At 42.3% G+C, this 18,480-nt stretch overlaps 1 protein-coding gene across 3 annotated transcripts in view; it reads left to right on the top strand.

Annotated features, from left to right (window-relative positions):
- The window catches only part of Map7d2 (MAP7 domain containing 2), a 126,249-nt gene that overhangs the window by 105,896 nt on the left and 1,873 nt on the right, over nt 1-18,480 (top strand). Inside the window, exons 8-15 of one of the 3 annotated variants that reach the window (XM_059249945.1) lie at nt 2,586-2,974; nt 3,554-3,680; nt 9,582-9,786; nt 10,307-10,411; nt 11,826-11,882; nt 12,401-12,479; nt 12,986-13,172; nt 16,176-16,451. In XM_059249945.1, the coding sequence (XP_059105928.1) occupies nt 2,586-2,974; nt 3,554-3,680; nt 9,582-9,786; nt 10,307-10,411; nt 11,826-11,882; nt 12,401-12,479; nt 12,986-13,172; nt 16,176-16,425 (1,399 nt within the window). In that variant the 3' untranslated portion in view covers nt 16,426-16,451. Of the gene's footprint in view, nt 1-2,585; nt 2,975-3,553; nt 3,681-6,906; nt 7,121-9,581; nt 9,787-10,306; nt 10,412-11,825; nt 11,883-12,400; nt 12,480-12,985; nt 13,173-16,175; nt 16,452-18,480 lie in introns of those variants that run through there. The other 2 variants (XM_059249943.1, XM_059249944.1) reach the window with 2 other exon arrangements.

Genomic DNA, 18,480 nt, shown 5'->3' with positions numbered 1-18,480 from the left:
TGATTATACTTAGATTTCACAGTCCATCACTGAGAGAAGTCAGGGCAGGAACCTAGAGTCAGGGGCTGATAGAGAGGCCATGGAGGGGTGCAGCTTACTGGCTTCTTGCTCCTCATGGTTTTCTCAGCCTGCTTTCTTTTTCTTTTCTTTCTTTTTTTTTTTGGTGGGGGGACAGGGTTTGAGACAGTGTTTCTCTGTGTAGCTTTGGTGCCTGTCCTGGATCTAGCTCTGTAGACCAAGCTGGCCTTGAACTCACAGGGATCTGTCTGACTCTGCCTCCCAAGTGCTGGGATTAAAGGCGTGTGCCACCATCGCCCGGCTCAGCCTGCTTTCTTATAGCACCCAGGACCACTAGCACAGGAATGGCACCTAAAGTGAGCTAGGTCCTCCCACAGTGATCATCAATCAAGAAGATGCCTCATAGGCTTGTCCTTGGCCAATTTGGTAGGGGCATTTCCTCAATTGAGATTCCCTCTTCCCAAATGACCCTAGCTTGTGTCAAGTTGATATAAAACTAGCCAGCATAAGTTTATCATCCTGGTTTTGGTTAATATTATTGTTAGTTTTTGAAGCAGCAGCATCTCGAAAATTCTCCTACCTTATCCTCCTAAGTATTGGGATTACAAGAACATACTACCACATTTTACCCGGGTTCTCTTATCTAAGAGGATCATTTAGATTTTTATTTTATTATCTTTTATCCAGTAGCCATTGAGTGTTTACTTTTTGATAAGTCTAAAGAGAACATACTGGAATCTCAGTGAAATGGCTCAGTGGGTAAAGGTGCTTGTCCACAAAAGCTGAAAACCTGAGTTTGATCCCTGGAACCCACATTATGGAAGAAGAGAACTGACTCCTGCAAGAAGTTCTGTCACACACACACACACACACACACACACACACACACACACACACACTCTAAATGTAATTTTTAAACTGCTTCCAGGATTGAGCCAGGCATAGTGGAACATTCCTGTAATTCCAGTACTTTGGAGGTAGAGGTAGAAAGAATGAGAGTTCAAGGTCATCCTTAGCTACACAGTGAGTTTGAGGCTAGCCAAGGCTACACATGAGACCCTCCCTCAAAACAATGAAACAAAACAAAAAAGAGCAGGAATTTGAAAGTGTTGTGCTTACTTAAATAAGCCAGACACAAAAGGACAAATATATGATTTTACTCATGAGTAAAATGTCTGAAATAAGCAAGTTCACAGAAACAGAAAGTAGAATAGAATGGTGGTTACCAGGGACTGAGAGAATGGGGGATTGTTTAATGGAAATGGATGGCAGCAATTGTACAACAGTATGGATGTACCTACTGTGATACAGCTGTACCTTTAAAAATGGTTATGATGGGCTGAGTGTTGGCTCATAGTTGTAATAATCCTAGCACTTAGGAAACTAAGGCAGGAGGATCTGAAGTTCAAGACCAGTGTGCTATACATAGTGAGCTGAGGCCCAGCCTGGGCTACCTGTGATCCTTTGTAATGCCATGATATATGTCTTTTTAACAGTTTTAAAACATGGAGCTATCTCCACAGCTTCTGTTCCAAATGGTTGTTCTAACTGTATAGAAGTTAATTGAGTTATATAGTCTTTGGGTCTGGTTAATTTTGGTATGTGTTTTTTTTTCTGATAATAAAGCTTAAAATAAATAAATTAAAATGAAGCCAGCTTGTCTGTTGCTATATGTTGAAATCAAATCCAACTCTAGTGTTCATCTAAAAAGAGGATATAGGAAAATGCCTTAGCTTGTTTTGTATTATAATAAAATACTTGAAACTTGGTGTTTCATAAAGAAAAGATACTTGTTTTGGATCGTAGTTTTTGGAAGCATAGTAGTTGAAGAGCATGGTTCCAACATTTGTTGGGCTTCTGGTGATGTAGCTGCATGGAAGAAAAGAAGAAAATTGGGTACATATGAAAGGGTATGTCTGTATGAGGCAAGGAAGGCTGGTTCTCATTCTAACTCATCCTTATAGTAAATAATCCAGTCATAGAAAGTGTAGCTTGAGGCCTGTGGTGTGATTCATTGCATAAAAGCAGATGGCTCAGTGGTTAAGTGCACTGACTGCTCTTCGAAAGGACCCGGGTTCAATTCCCAGCACCCACATGGCAGCACACAACTGTCTGTGAGTCCAAGATCTGACCCCTCTCACACAGACATACATGCAGGCAAGACACCAATGCAACCAATGCACATAAAAAAAGATGGAAGGAGAGAACTGATTCCACAAAATTGTCCTCTGACCTTACATGTGCACCGGCATGCTTACACACACACACACACACACACACTCTTTAGTTGACTAATCATATCCAAACCATGTTACCATCCTAAACATTGTCACAAAACATAAATATAGCACATGGTATTACCAGCTGAATTTCTTAAAATATGTATCTTTCTTCCAGGGCCATCTTACAGATACCATGTATTTCTTTTGGGATGACTTTGGGGGGTGTATACTAAGCCCTATAGTTGTTTCTATAGAAGGATGAAGTTATGCAGTATCTTGGAACAAAATTTCTTGTGAAGAGTTTTATGGTCAAGTTCAGTATCTGGCCTTGTTTTGGTTTTCCAGGACAATTTCAAAAGCATATCCACAGTCTCCAAAGACAATGAAGCCCCCATATATGGGGTCTCCTGTGAAGTATCGCTTTCCTCCCAATCCCAGTGAAGAAACACTCAAGAAGAAGGCAGAGAAGGAGAAGAGCAATAAGGAAAAGGAAGGTACCACTGGTCAGCAGACCACTGGCCTACCCATAGAAGAAATCCTAGAGAAGCACATGGCGGACAAGTATGCCACTGAGAAGCACATGGCGGACAAACATGCCACTGAGAAGCACATGGCGGACAAACATGCCACTGAGAAGCACATGGCTGACAAGTATGCCACTGAGAAGTATGTCACTGATAAGCATGCTACTGAGAAACTTTCTGCCACAGGAGGAAAGGCTGAGCACAGTGCAGGTAAACTTTCTCTGTTGATGTTATGAGTTAACCGTGGCCTTCCCCTCATAGTTCTTCCTCAGTCCTTACCTATATGTCATTCTCTCATGTTTTGGGAGAGAAGGGGTTTTGTCCTAGGACAACTCCATCCCCTTGTACACTCCCTCAGACTTGCTCATCGTTTTTTAATTCTCCCTTCTTTCTGAGGAGACCTAGGCCTTGACTCTGCTGTGGAACTTATGACACATAGGAGTGCTAAGATGGGCCACATAGGCCTATATGTGTACTTCTGCACAAGAGAGCACTAGCTTTAGTCCTTAAAGTCTCTGACATGTACTGAGTTCACTAAGATGGTAGTGTTGTGGAACTTGCTTGTAGCTGTCCTCAACTGTTTCCTGCCCACACTGAGGCATGAACATACCCAGGGTCACAGCTAGTCCATTGTAGCTTCTTCTGCTTAGTGACTAACTGTAACACCGTTTTGCAGTGTTTGCCATCACTACACTGAGTTAAATAGTTTTGTGTCCACTTTTATGTGAGTGGACTCATTGTGCTCATTTCCCCTGGATTTCTTTGCTACTACTTGTCTGACTGTCTCAGGAAAAGCCACAGCAGGTACCACTGATGCAGGGGAAGCTGCAAAGATCCTAGCTGAGAAGAGACGTCAGGCTCGGCTACAGAAGGAACAAGAGGAGCAAGAACGACTGGAGAAGGAAGAACAAGACAGGTATCCAGGAGCTCAGACTTGTGTAATCTGATGTCCAGGTGGGCTTGGGAAGATTGGCTTGCCTTTCTTTTTACAGTGTTTGTGTTGCCAGAACCTGGACAGAAGTATAGGAATCAAGAGTGCATGGACTTCACAGACATTCTAGGTCATTAACAGTGACAGAACTTTGCTGTTTTCTGAGGACCTAGAAACCCACATGTCTAGGATCTAAATATTATAGGTACCTTCCTTCCTTTGCTTGGATATAGAGACAACTATATAAGCAACTCTAGTAGAGCTATGAGGAGAGTTTGAGCTTTGATGATAGATTGAGTCTCCCTGGAAAGACAGAAGATTCTGGATATAGAGATCTTGACTCTGCTTCCCAGATGATGCTAACTCATGCTCTAAAGTCAGGGAGGGAAGAGAATTGGTCAGAGTCCCGTAGATAAGAAGCCAGAGAGAAGAGCCAACCCCTTTGCCCATGAGAATGGGGCATGTAGAAATCCTCTCCTGGAGCAAGACAAAGGATATCATTGCAGTGGTCTCTGAATGTTGGAGAGTATCTATCAGAAGTGTTCAGGGAACAGAGTGAAAATGTACTGGCCCTAGTCTCATTCTAGTTTAGCAGTTCATCAATGTTTGAAAGCCACTGTGGCAATAGTACCAAGACACTTTGATGGGATACAGGCAGTCCTGCTTTTTCTGATCTTCGTGTTCAGAAAGGCAACACATGGTTAAAGGACAAGGTCAATTTTATCACTACAAGGAGAAAAGAGGCTCTTGTGATGATCACAGAGTACAATCTGGTACCATTTAAGGAATGAGACAGGAAGCAAGCAGTGCTGTAGCACTTGAAGGCCAGCACTGAATTTAAGGTAACAAATAATAAGATATTCTTTAGTAACCTTGTAAAACCTTTGTGGTTTCTGTTTTTTCCAAGACAAGGTTTCTCTGTGTAGCTCTGGCTGTCCTGAAACTCACTCTGTAGACCAGGCTGGTCTTGAACTCACAGATCTGCCTGCCTCTGCCTCCCAAGTGCTGGGATTAAAGGTGTGCGCCACCACCACCTGGTGTGTGGTTTCTGATTAAATGTTTATTTATCTATTCTTTTTGTTTGTTTGTTTTTACAGTTGGGGGATAGGTCCCTTCTGAACATCTCTAATTATTTTGTTTTGTTATTGTTGGATGGTGTATTCAGGCTAATTTGGGTGGGCTGGAAGTTATGTGAAGGGAAAGTCATAGGTAATATAGTCATGAGATTTCAAATGACAGGCTTGGTGGATGTAGCCACAGAAATACAACATCCCCTGAGTAGGTGAGTGATAGTCTTGTTGCTGTGTACTTCAAAAGGGAAGTTGTTTACCTTCCAGCTACTATGTTCTCTCATTTCCTTCACAGTCCAGCTGCAGAAAGAAGTGATTACCTTCCTGTCTTTATTTTCCCAATTCACACTGTTCACACTTCCACACACCCTCCATCGTTTCATTACCAGATTCTTAATTTGATGCTTGGTTTCCTTTGGCCCTGTGGGACTTGTCCTTGATTTTCTTTTGTCTCCTGCATCTTACCTGTTCAGTCCCCTTAAATATTGTCTGGACTCCAAGTCCTTTGTCCTTGACCAGCGCTCTGCCTGTGAAGTCCTCTCTGAACATGGTGTTGCTGGCTATTGTCCCTGCCATACTTCCAGTTTCCTCTGGCTTCAAAATATTTATGGCTGACAGTTCGTGCATCAGTGTGTTAAGTGAACTTTTTCTCATCTCCCTTCCTGACTTCATTTTCCATTTACCTTGTGTTTATCACCAATTTTTGAAGCTAACTGTAGCTTTGTTTTGTAAACCTTCTATACTTTTTGGAACATACTGAAGACTCCTGAGTCTGTGCCTAGACCCTGAATTTAATCTAAAGCTGCATTGTCTTACACCATAGTGCCTATATATATATAACTGTAAATTGAGGAAAATTCAATTCCTTAGCCTTATTAGACACATCATTGTTTATAGACACATGTAGCTAGTAATTACCAGAATAAACAACATAATTCTATGAATCATTTCACTCTCTCAGAAAGTTCTGTTAGCTAGCATTTGTCTATAAGTCAAAACCCATATTTCCAAGTACATATTTTAGTGTGTTGCAAGTTTATCTCAAATTCAGCATCTTGAAGGCATAAACTAGTATACATCACTCAGACTTCTTGTTCATATTATACACTGCATACTGTCCCAAAGTTAGACATCTCAGAGCTGCTTTCAACATTTCCATTGTCCTTCACATTACATCAGTTGTTAGGGAAGTCTTCACTGGCTCTCATGTTAGCATTTCTATCCTCCCCATGCTCCTCCAGCATCAGATAGATCAGCTAGACTGTGCCTGTGGAATCTTAACTGAGTGATCCAGATCTCCCAGAGCTTGTCCATTTTCTGTGCTGTTTCCAAAGTGACTTTCCTTAAATAAATGTGGCTGTCCTTGCTAGTGAGTCTTGATTACAGAATTTATCCAAACCTTCCAACAAGTCTGCCATGGACTGGCCACTCCTTGCTTCTCTTCCGTCTCTCCCCCCTGACCCCTGCCAGCCTTCATCCCTCCTCATGTACTCTAGTATGCATCTCCATACCAAAAAACCCTTGCTTGTGCTATGCCTCCAACATGAGCTCATGCTTCTTGCAACATGATATGTCTTTTTTTCTCAAGATGCAGGTCAACTCACTTCTGTGGCCTTTCTGGACCTGTTCTGGGGAGGGAGCTGATCTCCTCCCTCTTTGAGCTTAGCTTTCTTTGAGCTTAGCTTTCAGCTGACTAAGGGCCTCATTTGTCCACAGGCTGTCTCCCTTTTCTAGTTACTATTTTAAAAGTCCAGAGTACAGTTGTGGATCACTGTTGCTTGGTGCTCAGTGAAGAAGAAGAAGCCCAATTAAAATGGCCTCAGTGACAGCAGTGGGTTAAGTGGACTCAAGCGCTACAATTTCATGGTGAAGGCAAGAGAAAAGGGAGTATACAGACTTACACAAGTAAAAAGAAAGGGACTGATTTGGAGGAGATGTTAAGATTTGATTTGAAGTATTTAATATGATGGCATACCTAATAAGAGACCATGGAAAGGCGAAAAAATCAGTCTGAAAAGCTAAAAATTAACTCTCTGATTTCAGATAAACATAGGCGCCTGCAGAACACACAGGTAGTTGGAAATAAAATAGAAGCCTGTGGCGTAGGTGAAACTGAATAAATACATTTAACCCCAAATCAGTTTTCCTCTCTCTTGCCAGAATGTGAAGCTTTGATAGTGCCACGTGTGAGGTGAGAAGGGAAAGTACCAGACAGCCTGAGGCTGGAACACAGCGGACATCTCTTGGAATAGGATCATCCTCACATCTCTTTTGTTTAGTTTCAATAGTTAAAGTCACAGAAATGTGATTACCAATTGAGAGAATGTAGCAAAAAATAAAGATACTTGTGCTAAACTCTGGAAAGCCCAGTTATTGTCACCTGTGAAAGCCCAGTTATTGTCACCTGCTGTTCACGGAAACACTGTCCAAATCATGGATCTGGGAGATCTTTAAGGAAAGGGATTATTAGGTGTTTTGGCAACTAGTCCCTAAGAGAGCAAAAAGCTGGTCCAGTTCCAGATGGCTGTGATATCAGGATATCAGAGCTCTCTCAGAAGCCCACATAGCAATCCCAGTCTCTAGACTTGGGGATGGCCCAAGATATACAGGGAGATTCTTGGAGTTGGGGCAAGCAAACTGATAACATAGATCCAGTCTGGGGAAGACATTTGCAAAGACTAGCAAACAGGAGAACTTCCTGGTATTACAAAATAGATTACATGCAGAAGCTGAAATGGCTGTTAGAAGCCCATATCAAAGAATATTTGAGTAAAGCTTACCATGACCAGGCCACATAGCCAACCTGAAGTCATTGTCCAAATGACAGCACAGGCCTGAAACTGCAGGCAGACATCTACAGTGCTGTTAATACCTGGCTTCTGGCTGGCTAAGTCTCTAGCTGGCAGGTGGTTTGGGTGCAAGCTAGGACAGGCACTGGCCTTCCAATGTGTGGCAGCAAGGTAAGGTGGAGGCAGGAGGAAGACAGGACAGTACCACCTCAAGGTGGCCAGAGGCTGTGAGTGCCTCATGGGAAGACAATTCAGTGTTGTCAGGCTATTGTAAGATATACTGAGGCTTATGAAAGACTATATTTGTCTTGGGGTTTAAGCAATGAACAGATTTTTGGAGACAAATTATTGAGAAGACGTGTGTAAAGACATGAAGCATCCTCAAAGAGGTAAGAGGGTAGTCATAAGCAGAAGGCAGGTGGAAGAGAATTTAAGAGGATGAATTGGGATGCCTGAGACCTGAGTATTTTTGGAGCCCATGCAAAATTGTATATAGGAGGGCAAAACTGGCATAGGAAGGAATGAGAACTAGCAAAAGAAGTAAGAGCAATGAGGAGTGGTAGAATTTATTGCCTAAGTGGTAGTCGTATTTACAGTCCTTTGCATATTAATCAGAACAGGCAGGGAACATTCTCAGTCATAATACAGTGAATCAGTGAGTGAAGTTTAAGAAGCAATTTTCTCTGTAAAGTAGTGGTAATACTATCAACTAAAATAATGATAAAGGTTGACAAAAAGTGATTGTCCATATAGAATCCAAGGGGTGAGACTAAAATCAGCTGAGACTAAGGAGCACAAGATCAATCAGCTTTGTTTGTGCCTTTCTCTAGGCAGCCTGGGAAGCCAGAGAAGGGCATGAGTAATGCTAACGACCACCCAGGCTGGGAATTGGGGAACAGAATAGCCCCAGTGTCATCACTGAAATTCTCAGGTGGGGACCCAGAGGCATGGGGGAGATCCTGAGGGAAAGAAGAGGGTAGAAGTTGTTTGTACAGTGCTCACCAGGGAAGGTCACCAAAGAGGTAGAAGGATAGGCTAAGATCAGATCGAAGATTGATGGTGAAGATGAAGCTTTTTAAATGAAAACTTAAAATGCATAGGAATATTGAACAGTGAAGCCCACATATTCATCCACAAGACTAAGCAATTCAAGGCCCAGCACATGACTGGTGTGGGCACACTATGACAGTGAGGGACTGAGAGATGGAGGGCATTAGATGAAGACTCTTCCCAGTGGCCAGTGACCAAGACAAGGGATATCCATTAACTACTGAATAATAATAACACTTTCTACTTGATAGGGAAGGAGGACTGGGCTTGGATGGGTATGATAAGGATCAAGAGGATGACAGAACTGCTCCCAGGTTTGGTGAATGCTAGAAGAAGATTAGTAAAAGACAAAAGATTTCTACTATTCAAAGAGAAACTAGAGTGTAGAGGTAGCTTAGTGACAATGACAAATGTGGTGGGCTTGGGTGGCCTTGGTAGAGGGCTGGTGGGAAAGGAGGAAATTGTTCTTAAAGGGAGAAGGTTCATACTTGAAAATTGTGAAATACTTGGTTTCACATGGGCAGCCAGATTTTTTGTGCTAGTTTTTAACTACTTTCAAGGGAAGTAAAGTGGATGTAAGAGGGAATCTTTTCAGTAAGAGAATGGAATTGCCGTTGGATGCACCGAGGAAAAGGATAAGCAGAGGCTGGTAGGTATGTGGGAAGGAATTTATGTTTTCAGTGATAATGAGGGTTAAGGAAATTTAGGACCATAAGAATGTCCTAAAACACTCTCAGTCTCTCTCACTCTCACTCACTTGCTCTCTCTCGCACTCGCGGTATCTCTCTCTCTCTTGTGTGTGTCTGTGTCTGTGTGTCTTGTCTGCCTGCCTGTCTGTCTGTCTGTCTGTCGTCTCTGTCTGTGTGTATGCGTGTGTGTGAACATGTTGAGTTTTACTTGCTATGGTCAGCACATGGTCTGTTAGTAGTTTGCCTTTGGAGTGTGTCTTCCTCTAACAGTGCTTTTGTTCTCAAAAGGCTAGAAAAAGAGGAATTGAAAAGAAAGGCAGAAGAGGAAAGACTGCGTCTAGAAGAAGCCCGTAAGCAAGAAGAGGAAAAGAAGCAACAGGAAGAAGAGAAGAGAAAGGCAGGAGAGAAGGCAAAACAGAAAGCTGAGGAGGAGCTGGTGTCCAAAGAGAAGCAAGAAAAGGAAAAACAAGAAAAAGCCGTGATTGAAAAGCAGGTACAGTCTGAAGGCCCAGACTTTCCTTGTTTTTCAGTGGCCTTAGTTGATATCGGGCAAAATTTGTTTAATTTGAATGACTCATAATAATAACTTGAAGTTTTTTCCTAAATTCCCTGTGCTGGTTATTAAATATAACTTACATGAAATAAAGTGAAGTTATTAATGTGTGCCATATGAGCTTGGAGTTCTCTACTAGAGGTAGACAGTGGAATAATAATTTGGGTGCCACTGGTTTATTTGGGAGAAAAATCCCATGAATATGGCATGGGAGTAAAGTCACTGAATATGACTCAGTGCCTTTGAGAGGCTAAAGCTTGTGACTTAGAATTTTCTCCCCGAGGAATGAGGAAACTAGACAAGTCACTTACTAATACTACTCCTTACTGTGGAACACTGCTCCTTGGGGGAATTAAATTCTGGAATTGTCTGCCGATGTGCATATTTCCTGGCCTGCCCACGGACACAGAGACCTTCCCCATGTGTGAGACCTAACTCTTGGTTGGCCCATTTCTTTCAGAGAGAAGCAGCAGAAGTAAAGGCGCAGGAGGCAGCTCATCAGATGCGTTTAGAGAGAGAACAGATCATGCTACAGATTGAGCAGGAGCGACTGGAGAGGAAGAAGGTAAGAGGTGAGGGATAGCAGGACCCAAGGGACAGGCAGGGATCCAGTCTAGAGCTTTAGTATGGGTTTGGCTATCATGTTCTATTGGTCACTGAGAAGGGAGTGATTAGGAAGCTCCATTAGTGGGAAGAGTGCTTGTTTATCACATATAAGGCCATTTGTTCAACCCTCAGCCCTGAAATCAGTAGAGCTCTTTTTGTGATTTTGAATTTTTCCATCTTGCCCTTCATTTCTGTCAGTTTTGTTACACACACACACACACACACACACACACACACACACACACACACACACAGTGTATGTTAAAGCCCTATGTTACTTGAATATATATATATATATATATATATATATATATATATATATATATATATCTGATAGTTACATTTTCTTTTTGAATTGACATGAAATTCCCTTTTCAGTTCTTTTTTTTTTTTTGTTTGCTTTTGGAGATGATGTTTCTCTTTGTAGCACTGGCTGTCCTGGAACTCGCTCTGTAGATCAGGCTGCCCTCAAACTCAGAGATCTGCTTGTCTCTGCCTCCCAGGTGTTGGGATGAAAGGTATGGGCCAACATGCCTAGTGATCTCATAATATTCCTTCAAGTCTCCTTTGGCACCCTTTTTATGATTTATGTCTCGATGGTAAATCTTTTTCTTTGAAGCTGTATTTTTTTTTTTTTTTTGGTTTTTCGAGACAAGGTTTCTCTGTGTAGCTTTGTGCCTTTCCTGGAACTCACTTGGTAGCCCAGGCTGGCCTCGAACTCACAGAGATCCGCCTGGCTCTGCCTCCCGAGTGCTGGGATTAAAGGCGTGTGCCACCACCGCCCGGCTGAAGCTGTATATTTTTATGAGCATACTTTGTAAATAGCATATAGTCAGTACTTGCTATCTGAAACTAATTTAACAGTGTTTGTCTTTTAATTGAAATATTTATTCCTTTTAAACTTAATGTACTTACATATCTAGTTGGGTTTAAGGAGACTGATTATAAAGACATGCTTTTGTGGTGTCCTAGGCCCAGTGTGGGCTTTGTATTGCTGTAGGTCTACGAGATAAGGGATCTGTGATCCTTCCTGAGCTACTACTGTTCAGCTTAGCTTTCTATAGCAGTCCTCTTGAATGGCAAATGACAATTCGTTGATTTATGGAGAAGAAAGCTGATGTACAAACTATGTTAATTCTAGATCTGTGTTAGTACACTCCTTTGACCTTGTTTGTAGCAGTGGAAGACTTCTGCAGAACCAATGGGAAACCTTTCTGTGATACTTTCCATCTGCTCACAGTTACCTTTTACATGTTTTCTGAGAAATAGGAAATTGTATATGGAGCCAACTTTTTAAAACATTTTATTCTTACTTAATTTACTTAGTTTATTCTTACAACTTTTTATTCTCTTACACCTCCCGGCAAACACAGAGAATAGATGAAATCATGAAGAGAACAAGGAAGAGTGATGCGTCTCTAGAAGCGAAGGTAAGAATTCAGATAGCCATTACGTCATGAGTGGAGAAGAACAGCATCCATTTAGTGACGTTGAAGGTTTGGGACAAATGTCTAGAAAAAGTACATTGTTCCTCTTCTGTGTAAGACAAGGCTCAGGAAGGAACTGAGACCTTAAAGGAAAGAGAAATTTCAGAGATGAAGAAAGTAAAAGCTACTCCTAGAGTAGTGGGGTGGTAATACAAGAAAAGACACAGTAGTTTGAAGAGAAAAGTGACATAATAATTAAGAGAAATACAGAGCATCAAAGAATCACTTCCTGCTTTGTTCCAGAAGGGCTCTGAATAGTCCCTGGTGCTTTTTAAAAAGTGTTTGTCTTTGTAATGTCAATATTTCAACGTTCATCACCTTCCTAATTTCTTCTCTAGTCACTGCCATTGATTGACTTTTAACTTGTATTTCATTTTATAGTTATTTTTTATTGGATACTTTTTCTTTTTTTCTCCTTTCCCCATTCTTTCTTAGTCTTCCACCTTCTATTTTTTTTCTAGAAGGAAGACCCCAAAGTGGAGATTCAGCCTGTGGCAGATGTGGAAAATAAGACAAAACCAGTTGTCCCCAACAAAATAGGTGAGTGTGAGGTTTGGTGTTTGGGTCCTCTAGGTGATGAGGACTAGTGAACCTTCCTGCTGGGGCTGGGGGTCAGGGTAGTGTAGCTAGGTCCCAAGGCAGTGGCTGCTGGCAGTTTTGCCTCCTGAGACATCTTTCCAGCATAAGGGTTACTGGCTCCATTTGGGAAACCACCGCCTTCCTCACCTTCTCTAATTGTTATGTGGCCCAGGATGCTCTCCAGGGACCTTGACTGTATGTACATCAGGTGTTACTAAGACCTGGCTTATCTCTTAAACTGAGGCTCTGCAGACACTGATGATGAGATCCTATTCCCTTCTCCTTTGTGAAGCTAATTGTATGGTGTTATTGGCAGTTCTTTCCACAAACAAAACAACAACAACAACAAAAAACCAAAACCATTGTGTTACTGGTGAAAGAAAGTATGAAAATAATTGCCTTGTTATGTGCTTCCTGCTACTTTATCAATTTTGAAATTTTTGATTCATCTAAAAATTTGTGATCAGAAATCAATGGATTGAACACCTGCCGGGAAGTAAATGGCTCAGAACGTGCTGCTCTGGAAACCTTCCCCCAAGACATTTTCTCCCATGGTCTTAAACCAGTTGGGGCACCTGTTCATCTGGAGGGCCTTGATGGGAAATCAAACAGTCTGGATGATTCAACTGAAGAAGTTCAATCCATGGATGTGAGGTATGTTCATTTACTTTGCACTTAATTTTGATCTCTTTGCCAGTCACTGCCAATTGCTCCATTTTCCCCACTTTCCCCACCTTTTTCATTTCTTTTAGTTGTTTCTTTACAATATACCTTTTCTTACTTTATCCCTTCACTCATCTTCCCTGTCCATACTGAAATCACCTCAAAGCAGGTTTTGTTGATACAGGAAAGCTGTCACTGGTGTAATGTAAGTGTCTTGAGTTTGGCATCCGGGAGACAGGGTTTCGTGGCATGTGATTTACAGGAAGAGGACTGTAGAGTGAGGGAAGGCATTAAGTAAGGATGTGTTCTCATTCTCCTGGGAGATGGAGAGGCTGCTTCTCCACCGGGACATCATTTGTATCACTATATATAGTGATATATATTAGTCATTCAGTGTAGGCAAGGCACTGCCGGTTGGATGATGCAGGAGTAACTGTGGCCATAATGGCTCCTGTCAGTTAAAAGGAATTGTTGAAAGAAAGGATAGCAGCTATGAATCTTCGACTAGCCAGCCCTCTGAAGCTGGGAAGTAGTGCACCTGCAAGTAAAGGAGGTCTAGCCTGACCACCAACAGCGTTCTCCTGTGTCCACAAAGTCTCACATTTAAGTGAACTTTTAATTTAATGCTGAGGATGATGGCAGATGCTTGTAATCCAAGCACTTTGGAGGCTAAGACTAGAGAACCAAGAGTTCAACAGCAGCCTGGGCTGCATAACAGAGTTTTGCCACAGAATGATGATGGGGGGAAAGTTTGTTGTTAAAGACCCAATGAAAAACTAATTTGTTCTCAGTTACTGAATCCCTAAGGTATTCTTAAACTGGTATGTTTGCCGTTGAAATCATGTGGCAAATTACTCTGTGATAAAAAAAAGAGCTAATTTGCTTGTGATTGAGGTAGAGGTGTTAGAGTAAGGGGTAGCTCTCCAAGTCAGGAGAGTAAGACAGTATTTTATAGAAGTTCTACCAGAACTCCTACCTGTTAAGAGCTTACCCTTTTCTCATCAGCCATGAACCCTCTGCTTTATCTGAGCAGATAGGAGCAACCCTATGACACACACTGATCATTAATATCCCATTTGTCCACATTGGGCTTTAACTAAACACATGAACATCTAATTTGCAACAGTCCTATCACCAGCAGAGAAAATCCTGTATAGACTGATAGTAGGGCTCCCCACCAACCCTCAACTGGATATTCCCATACCCCCAACATCATGTGTGGCACCTTCTCCTAACTGGTGCCATTCTGCTCCCAACAGAGAAAAACAGAGGTAATCAGAACAGTTAACACACCCATATTGAGCCAAGTATGCTTTAGTTTATGTTTGGGGGGCAAGACATGGTGCCATTGGCCAGGATTCATAAAAGTGAATGGGCTTTATATACTGAATTCTCCTTTAGAGAAAGGTTACTACTGGAGCCACATGTAAGCTTGTGGTGACATTCTCTTACTCGTGTTCTTTATTGTTGTTGATGGTGGTAGTAGTGGGTTTTTGAGACAGAGTTTCATGTAGCTCAGGCTGGCCTCAAAATCACTATGTACCTCACATTGACCCTGAACTTTTAATTCCCCTAAGTGACGATATTATAGGTATGTGCCACCATGCCCAGATTTTCTCTGTGTTCTTGAGTTGAAATAAGGGGAATGATGGGGAAAGCTGTAGGTGGAGCCAGATGTTTATATTTAATAAGACAGCTTGTCCAGATACTCAGAGATGTTAGGTCAGTTATGGTGCCTTAGCTTGGCTCAGGTGTAAGGGATGTGGATCCGTTGAGCTCTTACAAATCTACCGGTTTTTCTAGATTCTTCTCTAAGATCTCATGAAGGAAGAGGAGCCTGACATCAGCCTTATTCTATATGTTAAGAGTCTTCCTGGGACAGGCCCTTAATTCTTAGCCTGCTAGTCTTCAGGACCTGGATATGCTCCTTTGCTATACCTAAAGCAGACAGCAGCAGTGAAACACCCCATCTCTAGGGAAAGGAAATAAAGAAAAAGCAAGCTTCAGCTGGGTATGGAGTTGCCCAGGGTGAGAGTAGGTTCCATTTTCCATTCCCTAACGTTAACTAGGCACATGCTTCATGTGGCCCTGCATCAACTCTTCTCAGCATGGTTACTTCACATCTCAAAGGAGTGATGGGAGGAAGAAATAACTCTTCTCATTTTACAGGGGACAGGAACCTGAAGCCAGCTCCAGGAAGAGCAACTCACCATAGACAGCACTGCTGGGAGGGCACCAGGAGGCCCCAGTGCAAATTAGGGCCCTTTTTAGCTCACTTTGAACTTTCAGCCCTTACTTGCTCTTGGAATGTCCCAGCCTAAAAGCTGTGGGAGGGCATTGCTTCTCTGCAGTAAGGTGGTGGTGCCTGTAGATTTTTTCCTTTCAACCCTCAGACACTGAGCTCTCCCTTCACTGCCCCGCCCATCTGCTTCCTTTGTTCTCATCTGCAGGGACCTTGTGTCTATCTGCTTCCCAGATGTGAACTCACCTGTTGTTTTCTTAACTCTCTTTTCCATAAGAGCAGTATAGCAAAACCACACAAAAAAAGGGAAGTGCCGGGTGGTGGTGGTGCACACCTTTTTTTTTTTTTAAAGATTTATTTATTATGTGTACAGTATTCTGCCTGCATGTGTCTCTGCAGGCCAGAAGAGGGCACCAGATCTCATTACAGAAGGTTGTGAGACACCATGTGGTTGCTGGGAATTGAACTCAGGACCTCTGGAAGAGCAGCCAGTGCTCTTAACCTCTGAGCCATCTCTCCAGCCCGTGGTGCACACCTTAATCCCAGTACTCGGGAGGCAGAGGCAGGGGTATCTCTGTGAGTTCGAGGCCAGCCTGGTCTAAAAAGCAAGTTCCAGGCCAGCCAGGACTGTTACACAGAGAAACCCTGTCTTGAAAAAAAGAAAAGACGAAAGTACATTAACACACTGTGTTTCATTCTCATGTTCTCTCTGCTCTCTGTCTCTCATTCTCTGTCTCCCTCATCTCTTCTAGTCCTGTTTCCAAAGAAGAGCTTATCTCCATCCCAGAATTTTCACCAGTCAGTGAAATGATTCCTGGGATGTCTCTGGACCAAAATGGAACTGGTAATGCCCGGGCACTTCAAGATATCTTAGATTTTACTGGCCCCCCCACATTCCCCAAGAAATCCAGTGAAAATCTCAGCCTTGATGACTGTAACAAAAACCTCATCGAAGGATTTAACAGTCCTGGGCAAGAAACAACTCTGAACACCTTCTGTTGACAAAGACAGCATTCCTCTAATAAAAGGTACAGTCTTTTAATGATACTCTAAATCTGTAATTCCCCAACTGAGATTTGTAAAGATCAGATAAGTGCCCTGCAGCCTCTTGGACAACTGATTTTATTTGAAAATTACAAACATGGATATTTATTGCGGCACACACTGAATGAGAAGGATTCTAAGTGATTCCTTTATATGTGACTCCCTAATGTAGTGTTCTACTCACGTTGTCCTTGTTGTTTGGAGCTGTGGGTAGGAAGGTTGAGAAGGTTTGATGGCCGATGTATTTCAGGTAGCATCTTTTTAGAGGCCAGGAGAGAATGCTGAGGGTAGTTCTACCAGAGTGAACCTCTCCTCTCAGTCTCCTTCAGTGACTTCCCATCCTCTACCTATAATCACTCATGCAGACTGAGTGATGAGCAAATGGTCAGCTCTTTTGTTGACCTATTCGGGATTCTTCACAAGCAGACATCGGTTTAGGCGGTCATAGCTGAGGGGAGAGCGGAAAGAACTTGATTTGTGTGTCCTGAGCTCTTTTGTTGTCAAAGTGCTTTTGTTCTCACTGGCACTGTGATGCTCACTCTTGTGTGATTGCTCAGTCTATCTTTTTGACCTCTGGAGTCTCTCATTCTCTCCTTTCTCCCTCACCCTCGTGTTTTACATACTAAGCTCATATTCTACTACTGAACAACACCAGTCACACTCATGTGGGAGTCTTTATCAGTTATATGCATTTATATGCATCAGTTATATGTACAGTTGTGTACACTTATATTTCACATTTGATTGATTTCAGTTTAGGATTTTAAAAATAAATTTAAGTCTGTGTGCATATACACAGGAGTAAAGAAAGGCCCCCTGGATCTGGAGTTACAGGCAGTTGTAAGTTTCCTGACATGAATACTGGGAATCAAATTAAGGTCCTGTGCAAGAGCGGCAAGCACTCTTAACCCCTGAGCCGTTTCTCTAGCCGCTGGGACTTCTTTTTGAACAGTGAAAACATAGTTAGGGTCTATAATCAAATCCTGGAGCAGTTAGTAATTCCTATTGCTCCTGTCATTTTATTTTAAATTGTTTGGGGTTTTGTGTAGGTGTATATGGTGTCTGCTGAGTGTGCACAGGTATCTTCATCTGTTCTTCTCCACCTTATTCCTTTGACACAGGGTCTGTCACTAAACCTGGAGGTCATCTGTTCTGGCTAGGCTATCTGAATGCTGAGCTGCTGCAATCCTCCTGCCCCACCCCACCCCACACTGTGATTACAGGTGCCTGTGGCCATGTACCTCTTCTGTGTGTGTGCTGGGGATCTGTACTCACACTGATTCCTGCACAGCACCCCACACTGTGATTACAGGTGCCTGTGGCCATGTACCTTTTCTGTGTGTGTGTGCTGGGGATCTGTACTCATACTGATTCCTGCACAGCAAGCACTTTTACCTACTGAGCCTTTTCCCAGTCCTTCTGCCATTGTAGACTCTTAAAAAGGGTTTTAGATTCTCAGAATTCCATCACTTTATTTCTTATGGTGCTGGATTCTAACAGAAATTTGATGCCTAAACTGATTTAGTCTAATTTTTTAATCAAATAGAGTAATAGAGTGGGAAGGCCACAAAGTTATATTTTGTGTACTGATTTCCACCTGACCTCAATCCTTGCCTATAGAGACTACAGTATAGACAATGAGATCTAGAGTCTCTTTCAGTCAGTTCTCTTCAGAGTCCCTGGAGCCCTTTGACACAGGAGAGGAAATACATGACAGGCCACTTTTAATATTTTGAGAGAGGGTCTCACTGGCCTTGAACTCACTATGTAGACTAGAATGATCTTGAATTTCTGAAAGAGTGGCTGCTTTCTAGAACACTGAAAACATGAATTCACCTGAGCATTCTGTCTTCTTGACAGTTGCATGGCTTAGTATTCATTAAGAGGTTTCTTTTGTTGTTAGTATACCTTGATTTAATTAACTTCCATCCAATTCACTTATCTCAATATCCAGTAAACTCATTATGCAGGTTCAAGGCTCTTAATATTTTCCCCACATCTTAGCTGAAAGAA

Source organism: Peromyscus eremicus, chromosome X, assembly GCF_949786415.1.
Source record: "Peromyscus eremicus chromosome X, PerEre_H2_v1, whole genome shotgun sequence".
Classification (NCBI taxonomy): domain Eukaryota; kingdom Metazoa; phylum Chordata; class Mammalia; order Rodentia; family Cricetidae; genus Peromyscus; species Peromyscus eremicus.
The sequence above is the reverse complement of the archived record's forward strand: the minus strand, read 5'-3'. Positions and strand labels throughout refer to the sequence as shown.